This window comes from Rhipicephalus microplus, chromosome 2, assembly GCF_043290135.1.
Source record: "Rhipicephalus microplus isolate Deutch F79 chromosome 2, USDA_Rmic, whole genome shotgun sequence".
Taxonomy (NCBI): domain Eukaryota; kingdom Metazoa; phylum Arthropoda; class Arachnida; order Ixodida; family Ixodidae; genus Rhipicephalus; species Rhipicephalus microplus.
Genome location: NC_134701.1, coordinates 48,648,152 through 48,665,959, shown reverse-complemented (window position 1 = coordinate 48,665,959; position 17,808 = coordinate 48,648,152). Strand labels below are relative to the sequence as shown.

General features: G+C 46.0%; 1 protein-coding gene across 3 annotated transcripts in view; it reads left to right on the top strand.

The window, feature by feature from the left end:
- Positions 1 to 17,808, top strand: part of Hmgcl (hydroxymethylglutaryl-CoA lyase) — a 49,453-nt gene that overhangs the window by 20,677 nt on the left and 10,968 nt on the right. For all 3 annotated transcript variants that reach the window (XM_037420201.2, XM_037420199.2, XM_037420200.2), the window contains 3 exons: positions 10,689 to 10,747; positions 14,409 to 14,498; positions 16,956 to 17,130. In XM_037420201.2, the coding sequence (XP_037276098.2) occupies positions 10,689 to 10,747; positions 14,409 to 14,498; positions 16,956 to 17,130 (324 nt within the window). The remainder of the gene's footprint in view (positions 1 to 10,688; positions 10,748 to 14,408; positions 14,499 to 16,955; positions 17,131 to 17,808) is intronic.

The window sequence follows — 17,808 nt, the reverse complement described above, 5'->3', positions numbered from 1 at the left end:
GAGAGCGGCAACTAAAGGGGCGCGGAGAGAGCGTCGGCGTTTAACGATAAGAATGTATGGGCACCTCGCCGATGCCTGATCGGTGGTCGAAATTGTTTTCGCGGAAAGTCGGCACACCGCCGACTCCGTTCGCTGTAACCGATCAGCGATGCTCGGAGACATTCGTTGTGAGTGCAATTTTGTGCCATTGAACCAACGTATATTTTCACATTCACGCGGATATTGTTCGTTTTAAGTGAAACTTCGTTTTAAGTGGGGCCGTTATATGTGGGCTCGACTGTAGTGTCGAATTGCTTACATTTTTACACTGTCTTGTGGGTATGTTTGTATGTTTGTTGATATGGTAAAGCATAATTTTGTTGATTTTCTTGCATGTATCTAAGTCAGATGAAACCGTAACCATGACATATCATCACAGACTCTGTGCTCAAGGTGTTACAATGAGCGGAGAGCGTATTGGCCATAGTTATGTAATCATAGGCCACTAGCACGTGACATGGATTTTTATGGTTACTCTGATGGTTACAATCAAAGCTTTTACTAAGAGCTTCCTCAAGTGTAAGATAATGTAATAGCTATCCTATAATATGAAATGAAATCTATCATTATGTATACTGTATTATAATATACAGTCTAATTCCGCTACAGCAATCGCAGCTTGAACGAAATTTCTGCTATACAACGAAAAATTCACAATTCCCCGTCAGGGGTCAATGCATAAATATTGTCACCACAATGAACACTTTTTCTTTGATCGTCCTGCTTCAACAAAATTCTACGATGGAATTTTAGGCTCAGATACTTATTTGTATTGACCCGTGTCTACATGTGGACAAAAACGATGATGGGGGGATTTAGCGGACACCAGGTAGTGGGCCTCTGGCTTGACGCGAGAACGAAGAAGATCTTGTGGCTCAGCTGTTGAGAACACGCTGCTTTCGCTGCCTCAAGGCGTACTTGTGCTTTGTTTGCGTTGTACTGCGACACTGGTGGAGGTGCTGGCCCGCGACCCCGCCTGATGCTCGACACTCCCACGGGGAGCCGTTCATCCAGCCCAGAAGCACTTGTCAACACTCCCGTGCATCGCTTCAGCCGTCGCTTGCGAGGCCTCCTTCCAGAGTTCACTCTCTCACAGGAACACTCTATAAAGCACCACTCAGATCTACCAATGGCCATCGCCAATCTACAACAGTTACTACGAGACAGTAGTTTTCCAACCCCATCTCAGGTAACCTTTTTTTCACCGCTGGTGCCTGATCGCTTTGGTGGTGGAGCACATGAAGACGTCGAAGAATGGCTTGATCACTATGAACGTGTCGCTAACACCAACCAGTGGTCCCTTGAACAAAAGCTTTCCCGCGCCTATTTTTATCTCGACGACAGCGCTAAAACTTGGTACGAGAACAGAGAAGGCAGTTTGTCATCATGGAGCGACTTTAAAAGAGGCATGATTGACACATTTGCCGATGTCGACCGGCGCGAACGTGCGCAGCATTTACTCGAGCTACGGGTTCAGAAACCCAATGAAACGGTCGCAATGTTCGCTGAGGACATGGCCCGTCTCTTCCGTAAAGCTGACCCGCACATGACCGACGACAAAAAGTTGCGCTACCTCATGCGCGGCGTTAAAGAGCAACTGTTCGCCGGACTTTTGCGGAACCCGCCAAGCACTGTGACAGACTTCATCAAAGAAGCTACGGCTATCGAACGGGCGCTTCACCTACGATGCCGACAATACGATCGCTTGTCCAGCAGCGCCCACATGCAAGTCGCCGCTACGGCATCTGACCATCAAAGCTCGTTGCGCGATTTGATAAGAGAGATTGTTCGCGAAGAGCTGCTGAAGTTCCGGAATCTGGTCACGGAACCACCCACGGCATCTGTCGCTGAAGTCGTCCGCGAAGAAATACGCCAAGCGTTTTCAACAGCTGATCCTACTGACGATCAGCGACCTATGAGCTACGCAGCCGCGCTTCGCCGCCCGTTGCGCTGTCGTACCGCCAGCCATCGGCAGCCGTTCCTTGGTCGCCACAAGAACAGACACCGCGACGACCTGTCGTCGTACCGCCGTACGAAATGCCGCCGTACCAAGAGCCGTCTCCCAACGAGACACGGCATTTGCCACATTACGAGCCATTGCGGCGTCCACAGCTTCGTAAAACAGACGCCTGGCGCACTGTAGATAGGCGCCCGCTTTGTTTTACCTGCGGAGGTGTGGGCCACATTTCCCGCCATTGCTGGCACCGCGTAGATATGTTTCGACCTTTTCGGCAATGATCTGACGATCGACGCGCCAACGACGGCTACGCACCACGCCGGTACACTCATTCTCAATTACTCCCCTTGTCTCAGTCCCATTTTGACAACCGCCGTGCCAATAATGACGACAATGTGCCTGATTACCAGCCAGGTATGGGACGTCGACCACGCTCTCCGTCTCCGGCATATTTGCCTTCGTCGCGCCACCGAACTACAGCCGACTTCAGTGGAAGGAGGTCACCAAGTCCACGCCGGGGAAACTGAAGGCGGCGACCTCCGGGGGTGAGGTTGCAGGCCGTCAATACGACGAAAAAAAGCCCCCGTTACTTGTACCACAGGACGCCGTAAAGCCGAGAAGTTGTAACACCGACGAAACTGTGACCACAGATCTTACCGTTTCGGTAGACGGACAGCAAGTAACAGCCTTAGTTGACACCGGCGCCGGCCTTTCTATCATAAGTGAAAACCTTGCCGTACGCCTAAAAAAAGTGAAGACTACGTGGACGGGACCTCACCTGAGGACAGCAGGCGGCCAGCTGTTGATGCCTGTCGGAAGGTGTACAGCAAGACTCGACATCGGTGGCTCTTCTTTCGTGGCGATTTCGTCATCCTCACCTCGTGTTGCAAGGACTTGATCATAGGGATGGACTTCTTAAGAGAATATGGTGCCGTCATCAACATCCCGGACCGTTAAATTACATTCCTCAACAGCCCTGGTTTAGTTGACTGTTCAGACGCAATAAGCAACACTTTACGTATAATTGATGATGATGTGGTCGTCCCGTCCGGTCATGTACTCTTGTTTCAGTAGAAGGCGACGAAGCGTTTGATGGCGAAGGCATTGCTGACCAAATTGGCTCGCTGCTATTTAGTCATGGCATTTTGGTCGCACGAGGTATCGTCCGTCTCACTGGTGGACGCACGAATTTACTTCTGACGAACTTTAGTGCTGAGCGCCGGCACCTTCCGAAGGGCACAGCTATCGCTTCGTACGACAGTATTGTAGAAATGCGAGGCAGTTTATGTTTGTCGGTATTGGACGAAGAGCCTTATCAAGAACCAGAACCCATTCTCGATGTTGGCACCACTCTGTCAAAGGACGAGCGACAGAGACTTCTTCAGCTGCTAGCCGAATTCCGCGACTGCTTTTCAACGACATCACGAGTTGGCCGAACACCTTTGACAAAGCACCGAATAATCACCGAGGACACGGTGAGACCTATCCACCGAAACCCTCATCGCGTAGCTTCAAAGGAACGCGAAGCCATGCAACAACAAGTCGCGAAAATGCTTGCTGATGACGTCATTCAACCGTCGCAGAGCCCCTGGGCATCGCCTGTAGTGCTAGTAAAGAAAAAGGACGGCACCCTGCGTTTTTGCGTGGACTACAGGAAGCTGAATCGGGTGACCAAGAAAGATGTGTACCCGCTTCCACGTATTGATGACTCCCTTGACAGACTTCGGCACGCTCGCTACTTTTCTTCCATGGACCTGAGGAGTGGTTACTGGCAGATCGAGGTAGACCCAAGAGACCGAGAGAAAACCGCTTTTGTGACCCCAGATGGTTTATACGAATTTAAAGTCTTGCCTTTCGGTTTGTGCTCCGCGCCCGCAACTTTTCAAAGGCTTATGGACACGGTACTTTCGGGATTGAAGTGGAAGACGTGCCTAGTCTATCTGGACGACGTTATAGTGTTTTCGACCACTTTTGACGAGCATCTCAAAAGGCTGGAAGTTGTTTTACGTGCCATACGGTTCGCGGGCCTAACATTGAAACCAGAAAAGTGCCATTTCTGTTTTCACGAACTCCAGTTTCTCGGTCACGTCATCAGCAACGCAGGCGTCCGGCCCGATCCTGGAAAAATTGCCGCCGTCGCACAGTTCCCAGTACCCTCCAATAAGAAGGCTGTCAGACGCTTCCTAGGCCTTTGTGCCTATTATCGCCGGTTTATTGCAGACTTCACCCGCATCGCGTCGCCACTAACTCGTCTCACAAGAGATGATGTTGCCTTTGAGTGGAAAGAAGAACAGGAGGCTGCCTTTAATGACCTGCGTCAACGTCTCCAAACGCCCCCTGTGCTCGCCCACTTCGACGAAGAAGCCCCGACGATGCTTCACACAGACGCTAGCAATGTAGGTCTTGGGGCTGTGCTTGTGCAACGGCAAGAGGACACAGAAAGAGTGATCGCCTACGCAAGCCGAACGCTAACACGCGCAGAGGCTAACTATTCAACAACAGAGAAAGAATGCCTCGCCGAAGTATGGGCAGTAATGAAATTTCGCCCGTACTTGTATGGCCGACACTTCAAAGTTATTAGTGACCATCACTCCCTTTGCTGGTTAACTAACCTAAAAGATCCCACCGGCCGATTAGCGCGTTGGAGCCTAAAACTGCAAGAGTTTGACACGACGGTCGTGCACAAGTCAGGCAAGCGACATATGGACGCTGACTGTCTGTCCCGTTCACCCATTGAGTCGGCAACCCTACCCGAGGAGGAGTGTGGCAGCTTGGGCTAGTTGGTATGGCATGACGATAGTTATAGCGCGAGAACAAAACGACGACACAGAGACAAGAAGGACACGAGAGACACAAGCGCTAACTTCCAACTGAGTTTATTGCGCAGAGCACGAAAATATATAGAGGAGACAGTGACCATGGCACAAGAGCAGAACATGAGTAAGAAAACCAAAAACAAACAACACAAATACAAAGGCACTGAAAAACAGCAAAGAAAAACCTAGAAGAAACCGAACCAGAAAGGTAAAGCTACCTGCCCGCACCGAATCCTTCGAGGAACCTGCGTTCCTTCTCGGACTAAGCCACGGAGGGCTTGCTAATCCAAGGCACCTGTTCGCGTTACCTGCCCGCACCGAATCCTTCGAGGAACCTGCGCTCCTTCTCGGACAAAGCCACGGAGGGCTTGCTAACACAAGGCACCTGTTCGCGTGCCATCTGCGCAGCCTCGACAATGACCCGGGTGCTTACATCTCTGGTGTCGCTGTTTCCTCGAAGAGGGGAACACACTTGCACTCAGTGCAGTGCTGGGCAAGAAAACCATCTTTCCCGTTTTTAACATTGTTCGCGTGCTCTCTCAGCCGATCGTTCAGACACCTTCCGGTCATTCCGACATAACAAGCACCACATGAAAGGGGGGTCCTATAGACGACTTCCCGGGAGCAGGCCGCATACCTGTTTCGATGTTGAACTCTGCAATCTGTTGATGATTTCGTTTTCAGGGGGTTGGTAGATTTGGTGAGGCTGATTAATTTGAACGGTGCTGAGAACAGGACACGAACTCCAACATGTTTTCCGATTTTTTTGAGCCTATGTGATATCTGGTGTATGTATGGAATCACGGCTATCCTTTCACGTTCTGTATCCGTGTTGATCAGATTCTGTCGCGTCCTCTGCTCCGCCTTAATAGTCCGCAGGATCGTCTCCGCAACAGACGCGATAAACGCCTCGGGGAAACCTGAAGCCTTAAGGCGGGAAACTTGAGCTTTGAAGCTCGCAGAGATATTGTGGGCGCAAGACCTATTTAAAGCATTCTCAAGGCAGGTTCGTGCTATGCCTCGCTTAACTATCTTACTGTGAGCAGAAGAAAAGGAGAGTAGAGGTTTCTGCGCACGTGGTTCATAACACCAACAGATGTGCTGTGGGCTAAAAACCAGAATTAAATCCAAAAAGCGTAATTTGTCATTATCGGGCATTTCATGTGTCACCACAAGAGGCTGCAAACAATTTTCGAACACGCCTATAGTTTGAGTGGCCAACGAGTGAAACATAGAAGACTTACAATTTAGAATAACCAAGAAATCATCCACGTATCTAAAAATTTTGACGACATGCGAGCCTTTTAACTTTTCCTGCAGTTTTTTGCCCATTTTTGCCAATAGAAGATCACTGAGTAGAGGTGCTATGCATGAACCAATTGAAACACCCTTTTTCTGCAGATAAATGCAATAATTCCATTGCACGAAAGTAGACGTAAGATACAGCAAAACTGTGTAAGATACAGCAAAACTGTCTGTTGGAATCTTTTCTTCCCGATATCGGTGCTTGGTAGGAGGCACAGAACCCAGCTTTTTTTTTTGTCAAGAAAATTCCGCGAACTAATGCCAGTTTTTAATTGGAAGTTCAATTCCCCGAAAATTTCTATGTTATCCCTTATACATTCTAGTACCTCATCGTGAGGCAGCGAGTAGTATAGGTCCTTTATGTCAATTGAAAAACCGAAAAGATTAGATTGATTTGATTGTTTGAAAAATTCTATCAGAGCCTACGAGTTTTTGATCACAAATGGGTCGTCAATCTTTAGACACTTTAGATGGGTCTGAATAAACAAGCCGAGTTGCTTTTGCCACGTACCACTTTCTGTCACAATGACACGGAAAGGCATGTCAACCTTATGTGTTTTGGCAGAAAAAAACATGCTGAGCCCATTTTTGTCACTTTTGCTAATGTGCTGTGCTAACTGTTTTAACTCTAGTTTACGACACATTTCCCTGGCCTGCGTTTTTACCCTATCTAGACGAATGTCGGTACAACATTTGGTTTTTAGCCCACAGCACATCTGTTGGTGTTATGAACCACGTGCGCAGAAACCTCTACTCCCCTTTCCTTCTGCTCACAGTAAGATAGTTAAGCGAGGCATAGCACGAACCTGCCTTGAGAATGCTTTAAATAGATCTTGCGCCCACAATATCTCTGCGAGCTTCAAAGCTCAAGTTTCCCGCCTTAAGGCTTCAGGTTTCCCCGAGGCGTTTATCGCGTCTGTTGCGGAGACGATCCTGCGGACTATTAGGGCGGAGCAGAGGACGCGACAGAATCTGATCAACACGGATACAGAACGTGAAAGGATAGCCGTGATTCCATACATACACAAGATATCACATAGGCTCAAAAAAAAAAGGAAAACGTGTTGGAGTTCGTGTCCTGTTCTCAGCACCGTTCAAATTAATCAGCCTCGCCAAATCTACCAACCCCCTGAAAACGAAATCATCAACAGATTGCAGAGTTCAACATCGAAACAGGTATGCGGCCTGCTCCCGGGAAGTCGTCTATAGGACCCCCCTTTCATGTGGTGCTTGTTATGTCGGAACGACCGGAAGGTGTCTGAACGATCGGCTGAGAGAGCACACGAACAATGTTAAAAACGGGAAAGATGGTTTTCTTGCCCAGCACTGCACTGAGTGCAAGTGTGTTCCCCTCTTCGAGGAAACAGCGACGTTGTACAAACACAGAGATGTAAGCACCCGGGTCATTGTCGAGGCTGCGCAGATGGCACGCGAACAGGTGCCTTGTGTTAGCAAGCCCTCCGTGGCTTTGTCCGAGAAGGAGCGCAGGTTCCTCGAAGGATTCGGTGCGGGCAGGTAATGCGAACAGGTGCCTTGGATTAGCAAGCCCTCCGTGGCTTAGTCCGAGAAGGAACGCAGGTTCCTCGAAGGATTCGGTGCGGGCAGGTCGCTTTACCTTTCTGGTTCGGTTTCTTCTAGGTTTTTCTTTGCTGTTTTTCAGTGCCTTTGTATTTGTGTTGTTTGTTTTTGGTTTTCTTACTCATGTTCTGCTCTTGTGCCATGGTCACTGTCTCCTCTATATATTTTCGTGCTCTGCGCAATAAACTCAGTTGGAAGTTAGCGCTCGTGTCTTTCGTGTCCTTCTTGTCTCTGTGTCGTCGTTTTGTTCTCGCGCTATAACTATCGTCATGCCGAGGAGGAGGAAACGGCATTTCTCGGTGTCCTCGACACGACCGCCATTGCGCAGCAACAACGTGACGACACTGAGTTGCTTGGCTTAATTAACTAGTTGGAAGGCAGATCTCAGAAGGCGCCAAGAGTTTTCGCAAGAGTATTGTCATCGTTTTGTTTACGGGGCGGAGTACTTTACAAAAGAAACTTTTCGTCGACAGGATCCGCCTATCTGCTCGTCATACCAGCAGCCCTTCGTACCGAAGTACTCAAAGCATGCCACAACGAGGTGACCTCTGGCCATTTGGGTTACATGAGAACCTTGGCCAGAGTACAGCAAAGGTATTACTGGCCGAGACTAACCAGAGCCGTGAAGCACCACGTTCGTACCTGTCTCGACTGCCAGCGACGCAAGTCACCACCGACTAAACCAGCTGGCCTACTGCAACCCGTGCAGGTCCCAACAGCTCCATTCTACCAGATAGGCATGGACATTTTGGGCCCACTTCCTATTTCCACTGCAGGAAACCGCTGGGTTATCGTCGCGACGGATTATCTGACCCGTTATGCCGAGACAAAAGCTATTCAGAGAGGTACAGCAGCGGAGGTGGCGAGATTTTTCATCGAAAATATTGTACTGAGGCATGGTGCACCAACTGTCGTGATCACAGACAGAGGAACCGCATTTACGGCAGCTCTCTTAGATCACGTCCTGATGCTGAGTGGAACAACGCATCGTAAGACCACTGCCTACCACCCACAAACAAACGGGCTGACGGAGCGTCTGAACAAAACCATTGAAGACATGCTTTCGATGTACGTAGACATTGAACACAAAAATTGGGATGAAGTCTTGCCATACATAACGTTTGCGTACAACACGGCCAAGCTAGAAACGACCCGCATGACCCCGTTCAGCCTCGTTCATGGACGAGAAGTACGAACTATGTTAGATGCGATGCTGCTGCACGAAAGTGATGACATCGACCCAGACGCCAACACGTTTACGGAACGCGCGGAAGAAGCTAGACAACTGGCACGTTTACGGATCCGCCAGCAGCAAGAGTACGATGCAGGCCGCTACAATGCTCACCGCAGAGCAGTTGTCTATCAAACTGGCGACAAAGTATGGATTTGGACACCCGTACGGAAACGAGGACTATCAGAAAAGCTCTTAAGAAGATACTTTGGGCCATACCGAGTGCTGCGACAACTGAGTGACGTCACTTACGAAGTTGTTCCCGACAATTCGTGTAGTACCAATCGTCGCCAGTACCATCCTGAACTCGTTCACGTAGTGCGTATGAAGCCTTACGTCAGCGAGTGATTGCGTGAGACTTATCTTTTAACAAAAACTGCATTATTGACTTCGCATCGGGTCGATGCTCTTTGAGAGGGAGGCAAATGACCCGTGTCTACATGTGGACAAAAACGATGATGGGGGGATTTAGCGGACACCAGGTAGTGGGCCTCTGGCTTGACGCGAGAACGAAGAAGATCTTGTGGCTCAGCTGTTAAGAACACGCTGCTTTCGCTGCCTCAAGGCGTACTTGTGCTTTGTTCGCGTTGTACTGCGACAGTATGCAGTAAACCCAATCTTTAACATTTCGATGCATTTTCAGAGCCCGAAAATACGTCAACGAAGTCTAAAACACGTGTTGGCACTACCAGAAACCGCCGCTATATTGCCGCTGTTCAGCAAGCACGGGCGCGGCCATTGCTCGGTAGCGATGGCAATGAGACTGCCCCAACTGCCCTGCTTTCGCCACTGGCTTGCGCTTGAGCCACAGATAATCCGAAGCTGAAGCTTAGTCGCTCAGTTACGGTTTTCTTCACACAGCCGCTGGGTGCTACCGTGGAACGATGCTTATCATTATGTTCACGCTTGGCCAGTGTGGTAAATAATTATAGCGGCTGTTCGTCCGCATTATCAACAAAATCAGATAGCCACGAGTAATAAACGATAAGAACGGCATAGAATAATGCAAAATTCGCCCTCCACAATTCCCTGCCTCCATCTCGGCGTTGTCGGATACTTTTGACGTTGGACAGCTGCTGGTGTTTACGTGTTAATGCAACTGTTTCGTTCGTTCACAAAGACAGTTTTGATCGTTGTTTCAGTGTGCTTTTCACCATGGTCTAGCTATGCATGGGTGAGAATGACGCCGTGACGTTGCTGGGAAAGAATAGGAAGCAGGGGACATTTTTTGAATTTTGAGAATAAACGTTATTCTGTTTTGCTACCTCAGATCAGCTATATTTTTTTTATTTCACTACAACAAAATTTTCGCTTCTATGAATTTTTTCCGCGCCCCCTCAGTTGTAGCGGGGTTCAACTGTATTAATATATAATGCAGGCATATTGATTGACGCTGCTGATGTATTTTTCTTGATAATATTTGTGGAACATTAGAGTTGAAGCAGCAAAGCAATGTTTCAAGCAAGCATGTTTTTACTATTTAAACAAACTTCGAGGTGAAACTGACTTATAGAAGGAGTCACAGAAAATTGTACAGAGGTAAGGGGCAATATGTCAAATGACATGAAGAAAAAAAGTGTAAGTATAAGGGCTCAATTTCTTCATTAGAAATTATATTTGATTCAAAAATAGAAAAGAAAGAAAACATTGTTAGACAGGTCCTAATGTTTCCTTTCATGCATATTGTTATATTAGGTTTTTCACCATTAAGGCTTTAATTCACCGTATTTATTGCTTAATGCTTTTTCTTTTTTATCCGCAGCTTGCTGCTGGGGCCAAGGAAATAGCTGTGTTTGGAGCCGCATCTGAAACGTTCACACAGTGAGTGAACCTGTTAGCCCACACAGCTTTTATCAACATAACTGTCTTTACTCAATTTAAGGGGGGACGTTGGCACAAAATGTGGTCAAAATATTCAATTTATCATTTAATTTTCTTCAGCATTCATGAGACCATACTTTACGCCATAATAAAATACTAGACCAAAATGAGCAGTAGAAGTTGAGAAAAAGTTCTTACTAGTGTGCTGTCAACAAAAACATTCTAAAAAAAGTGGACTGTATAAAATGCAAATCTGCAGCTTTCCCTTGACACAATGTCACCTCATTGGCGCCATCATAAAAAAGGACTAATAAGAGCTCCAGATAGCCACAAAGCTGCATTTCTGGAATGAAAAATGAAAAACAGCTTCCTTATGAGATTCATTTTGTTGGAGTTGAGTTTTCTATGCTTTCATTTTCCAGCAGTTGCTGTCAGTCATCCACACGTCATAGAGATTTCTATAACTGGCTTTTTGTAGAAGTTGTTACTTAGAAAAAATATACAAGACGTTCAATAAATACTTTCGTAAGCTTCTCTGAGTACAGAAAAATAAAGGAATAGCTTTATGGTACAGAAGGGGGCCTTGTGAATATCCTTATGTAAAAATCTGGACGAACTTCTAATTCAATAATATTTTGGGATAGCAATGAGAGTGTATCAGATGTTGTGACTCAACAACCACAACACATAGCTAAAGAACAAAAAACAAATCGCATCTGTGTGTAAGAATTCATTCCTTCATCTGAATGAAGAATAGAAATAGTTTTCATTGCCACGTCTCGGTCGTATTGTAAGGTAGCCTAGATACGTATATAAATGTATTGCTGAGCATCATACAGTCACGCACTTGCAGCATTTTTACCCCTATTTTGAGTAGAGAATGGGAATCAGATCCTCTATTTTCAGTAGAGAATGAAAATAAGATAGTGCTTTTTACTGCATTATTCGGGTTTTGCAAGCTTTCTTTGTGTTAGGTGAACAACGTGTTGCTGCAGTGTTAAACATCACTGTTTTCATGATTGTCAAAATATAATCGGCGTGTAGTTTAGCTTAGCTTAGCTTGAGTCAGGAGAGGTATTCTTGATGTGTCTACTTAGTGAACTGTTGATTTTGGCCACTGCTGATTGGCTGGAACAGTGAGCAGTGCGCCCCCTGTTTCCCCTTCTTTTTCTGCAACATCCTTTTGACGTTGTGGAGTTTTCACAACTCCTGCCACAGATGAGAGCGGCGGAATACGCTTCAATGCTATGAACATGACCTCAAGAGATATGCATTTGGCCACGCAGGAACTAAGACATTGTGACTGCATTAGGCCTTGATTGAGATTTAAGGCCAGATGCTACTCGAAGACACTTTGTTTTTAATATTCACCCCCAGAGCAATGAAACTTGAGCTGTTTTGGAACTTTTTTTGCTGATTTCAATATATAATTAGTTTTCTTGCAAGTTGCATACTTCTAGATCTGCAATATGACAAAGTGAAAACCTTAACCCTTCTTTCATCCCTTTTTAACCCCATTTTTCATTCCTAAACTTCCGTAATTTTTTTACCATTCATAGTTCATAATGTTTCAAATGAAGTGTAGAATGCAAGTAGCTAATTACAAAGCACATACAAAATATGTAATAGGCGTGAAAAATATTAGACATAAAAAGTTTATATTTCACCTACCGTAGTAAAGGTTTACATACAACTTTTTATTATATAATAAAATATTGAAATTTAAACTAGATAACTGTATTTGTCATACTTAAGAAAAAATTTGGGCGAAATTTTATGCAGGTTCTTCAAGCAGTAGAAGTGCCTGAAAAAGAAAGGGCAAATTGAAAAAAATGGGAAAATTTGTTTTTTTGAGAAAAACGAGTTATAATTGAGTGTTTATTTATGAAAAATATCATTAAATGCAATGAAATTTGCACACCTAAAAGAAAAATTCTTCTTGTAGTGACCACTGCCACTAATACACCAGCACCATGAGTTTGTCCTTGTCGGCTTTTTCGAGCCAGCTCCTCACAGAAACTTCGCTCACCGCTTACAGACAGGGCCATGAAACGCTTGCCAAACTTCTTCTGCTCCATCTGCAGAGCCTTGTGCCGACTGCAATCTAGGAAGAAGTTCGACAGGATTGCAAAATCTAAACTATGTCTAGTGTCGAGGGACACAACAATGCCGATGCCATTTTGCGGCCACGTTTGTGCCACATACTGTCGTACATAATGGCAATGTCATCCCCGCTAAGTTGTGAGCTGTGTGAGCTCCTTCAACTTCGCGAGATTGGCTCTGATGTCATCCATTGCCGCATCACCAACTTTCCGGCTGATGGCTGTGAATGACTTTTGATTCATTGTCTTCTGCAAGCCAACAACTGCCGCAAATCTGAACCAGCTGCTCGTAGCCTATTCCTACAGAGCGCGACGCCACAATGACTTTCACGCGCGAGCAATGGCTTTTTTTGCATTCATAACAGAGATAAATACACGAGAAAAGCATTGGTCAGCTGTGCTGCTCGACAAGACATGGACCCTGCAAGTAGGCTTCACAGCACATACAGGCACGCAGCGGCCGATGGCGGTCCCCGATCCGTACCACGCGATAAGCCAGTCGCCGCGCTCAAAAAAGACGCAACAGCGTGCTTCTTTTTTATTATTTCTTGCGCCACATTACCGAGGGAAGCTGTCGGTATTTGAAGAATGAGGTTCAACTGTTCACCTCATGTGGTCGGCAATGGCGAGCGGCAGTGCAATATCGTCGGCAAGGTGCTCGAAGACTGCACTCTTTAGGCCTTTTGACAGGCACCTTGTGCTCTTTAGATGCAATTCTAAAGCATTTCCAGTTAAGTCTCGACATGTATTTTTTTTTTTTTTTTAAGAACAGTAGAGGTACTAATCTTTTCAAAACAGGCGAAAATGAAAAATTGGCAATTTTGAAGAAAACTTGCCTTTTTGGACCCGCATCTCTCTTAATGCAGCCAATTTTGAAGAAAACTTGCCTTTTTCGACCCGCATCTCTCTTAATGCAGCCATGCCTGCCTTACACATGTGTGTATTTTGGCATGCATTGCCTGCACCGTTCTCAAGTGTCAGGAACACATTAATATTCAAAGGCAGGCTTTTCAAGGCTGGTTAAGTGTGCTGTGCCTGTACCTTTTGTCGTTCTTATAGAGGGAGCATGCTGTCTGGTTTGGTGCGTCAACGTGGTCAAGTGCACATTGACCTCGTGGCTTGCTGCTTTCCTGAATAAAGAAATGTGCTCCGCCAAAATGGGCAGGTTCATTTTGTGAACTGTTTGAGACAAGCTCTCCTGGAGCCATACCTGTCAAATGAGCTCATTATGATGGACAGATGCAGTCGAAACCCTTTATAAGAGATACTGATGTAAGACACAAATGGGTGTGAAAGACACCAGGGCGCCTACAGTCAAATATGGGTGGATAAGAAAACCTACCCTGCTTATAAAAAACATCTCATATAAGGGGCGGGAATCGCTGCTTAGTGCATGTCTCTCATAAAGGGGTTACACTGTACTGAACCTGAAAGCATCGTTCATTAGCAGTCACTGTCATGAGCACTGTGGAAGTTTGTATGAGCTGCGTGAATAGTATTTTGTGTCAGTAGTCTCACTGTTACGAAACCCCTTTCTCTGTTTTCTCGTTCACTTGCAGGAAGAACATTAACTGCAGCATTGAGAAAAGCATCAAGAAGTTCTATGACGTCATCGAGGCAGCAAAGGCTAAGGACATTAAAGTCAGAGGGTGAGCATTTGGTCCTCTTCCTATTTTGCAGTGGTGGGAGGGGAAGCCCCGCATTGTTCACTTAACTTGAGGCTGCTGCACTGTTGCCACAGCTTCAAAGAAAATATGTGGAGAGAGTTGAATTATGTTCTGAGAAGCATATTTGAATGTGGGCCACATTGCCATCTAATCGCTGTTCGCATAACAGACTTTTGCAAACATGCAGATTTTAGTTTGAAGGACTGTCAGAGTTAACAGTAATTAGTACCAAACAGTTTACAAATGTATTGCTTATATAAATTCAAACCACATTGTATATAACAGAATAATGGATATAATGAAGTAAATGAAATTCCCCTTGAAAGCTCCATTGAGAACCATGCATTGTAAGCCTCATTGCAACGAAGTGAAAGTGACCGGTAAATGGATATAATGACTAGTCTATCAAATAGTCTATAAAAAAAAAAAAACTACCGTTGTGTATTGAGTATATCGATTTTTGCAAAGTTTGACGCTCGTTCAGCACGGCTCTTTCAAAACTCTCGCGCCGACCTCACAGCCACGCCCTGCGCGACCGAGAGAGCTGTCCTCACACGACCAGCCGAGAGGATTGAGGAAGTGCTCAGCGGGTCACATGACCGAGAAGCGGTGCCGTCGTGCAAAGCGATTTCTCTCTCACTTGTCAACGACTGCGTCTCTGCTGCTACCCACTGCATCAAAAAAAAGACGAGACCTCGCGACAGCTTCACTTTTTAGACGATAGTCTTTCTCGGGGACATTCAACGAAAAAGTTTTAGCCTGTCTGTCCGTCTGTACATTTGTCTGTGTGTCCGCCCTTAACAATTCCTCAAACCGCACGAAACGGCCAACCCCATCTGCAGCGCCCACCAATATTGCTCAAGATTTAGCCTTCAAAGTTGTGCGATTGTCAATTACAAAGCAATTGTTGCACATATCTGAGGTGCCATAACAGCATGTCTATGTTTTGTATGTCTGCCTTTATACTAGAAGAGGCACACACAAGTAACTCTAAGGACTGTAGCATTTATCGTGCTGCGCTGACAGTGCTACGAGATTCCCAAAAAGCTAAGTGTTTCCAAAGCTTTGCTACGACGACACGGTGGTGGCACCTGCCCGTCGCTTTGTGTTCTACACCTTATTATCTCCGATACTGGCGCGCATCTTTTTCCGCGAGCATGCACGCCTTCGTTTTTGAAGATAACTGCCAGATGGCGCTCATGTCTAACGTGCCTCGATGCGCTCGTTCCCCTTCGCTACACGCTTGAGGCACCGTAAGGCAGCGCCTGTAGACTACCAGTCACACATTTTTTTGCGTAGAACATAAAATAAACATTTTGTTCACTCTCTCCAGAAGCAAAACTATTGTCTTTCAATGGAACATGCAGATTCGGGCCACTTTTTTTTTTCTGTCTCCGCGCGCGGCCTCAAAAGAAGGGTCTCTGCATGCAGAGACGGAAAAGGGAGAAGCGTGGTACAGGCACGTTGCAGATCCGCATTTGAGAGAGAGCAAACAATCCGCCACAGTCTTTTCTTTCCTTTTTCTTTTCGTGCGCAGCGTTGAGAGGTGCCGCCACGGGATATGGCATGGTGCTGAGAGCATTTTCGGAGCGCAGTGTGTTCAAATTAACTTTCGCAAGTGCTTGTGCCTTCGAATTACAGGGCGTTTTCGCCCATTGAAATACACATAGCTTTGACGGGACCTCAGTGTGTGTTCGAATTAACCGGAAGTTCAAATTAAGCTTGTTCAAATTGATGAGATACGACTGTGTTTATTTTCCATTGCACACGTTATTGCGTATTGGTACTTGGTGCCGCGAAGCAGTTTCCTTCTTTGCATGCTTATAGATGTGCGTTCATCTGAGCATACATTGCCACAAACTGCTATAATCGATATAATGAAATAATGTGTATAGCGAAGTAATTGTGGCTCCCCTTCAACTTCATTATAACGAGGTTTGAGTGTAGTACATGTGAGGTTTGCATAAACCCTTAACAGTAGGTCATTTTTTGAAAAAAAAAAAAAATTCAATAAAAGTTGGTTGTTAGCTTGCAAAAGAATGAAGATTTTAATCTGTGGTTTGTTAATTTAAAAGATTTTTTATTCAGATACTTCTGTGTGAAATTGCAAGTATGCTACATCTTGTTAAACTGCGCTATAACTGAAATTAATGCTTATAAGTAATCCTAAGACATTCTGTATGTATATATGCTTGCCCTTGTCATCAGAAATGAACCAGCAAGTCCTTGCAATAGTATGGCCCATAAGATTACCGCACTCAAAATTCTTCAGCTTACTTCAAAATTTTGAAGACGTTAAATAAAATAAAGGACGAATACAGTCAGGAGCTATGTAGTGCTTTGTATGTCTCCCTTGTGTTTGCACCTTGTATATGCCCAACTGCCAATGTCCGTGTCATGGTTTTCCGTATAACTAAAGCTTACCGATGGGGCTCCTAGGTACGTGTCGTGCGTGGTGGGCTGTCCCTACGAGGGTGCTGTGTCCCCCGACGTGGTGGCCAAGGTGGCTGGCATGCTGTACAGGGCCGGCTGCTACGAAATCTCCCTCGGGGACACCATAGGTGTGGGCACTCCAGGAACCATGCGGCCGATGTTACAGGCTGTGCTTAAGGAGGTGCGCTCTGGCCCTTTTTATGCCCTTGTTTTCTAAAGTTAGTATGAAGAGTGTCTTTTTGCTCATATCGGAATGTGGTTCAGAAATCATTCGATATAAATGCTAATTAATCTCAAATGACATCAATCCGAGTACATCTGCTAGGGGGACATCTACGTCTAAAATTTAGAGGTGCAACAGGCGCACCGATTGCGCCAATTTGGTGCAAACTTTCATTTCTGCTTCGAGCTGCTCCAAAACTACGAAATTTGCTGAAATTGTGCCACACTGCGCCACTCAGCCCGACCAGCTTCAAGATTGTCTCAGTGGCACTACTTTTAGCAAGACATAGTGGCCACGTTGGTCATCTGCAGTTTTGTATCATCAATCATTTCAAGTGCACTGGCCCTAACCCTAAATCACAATGTCAGATATATTCCCATTAGGTCAGGGCACTCGCTAGACGCGATCGACCAGCTAAAGTAACAAAGTTGCGCGCCCATCGAGTTGCTGACTGCAGTGGATATCTATCCGCCGGACGACGCAACTTCTAGTTGAAATGCGTTGCCGAAGTACCAAGGCGTTGCGGGAAATATGAACTTCCTAGTCAGCGAACGTGGCTATGGCATATAACACCTAGAGCTGAAAGCTTCTACCGTGCTTTTCGCCCATGAACAGAGCCGACGTGCTGCAAAGGGC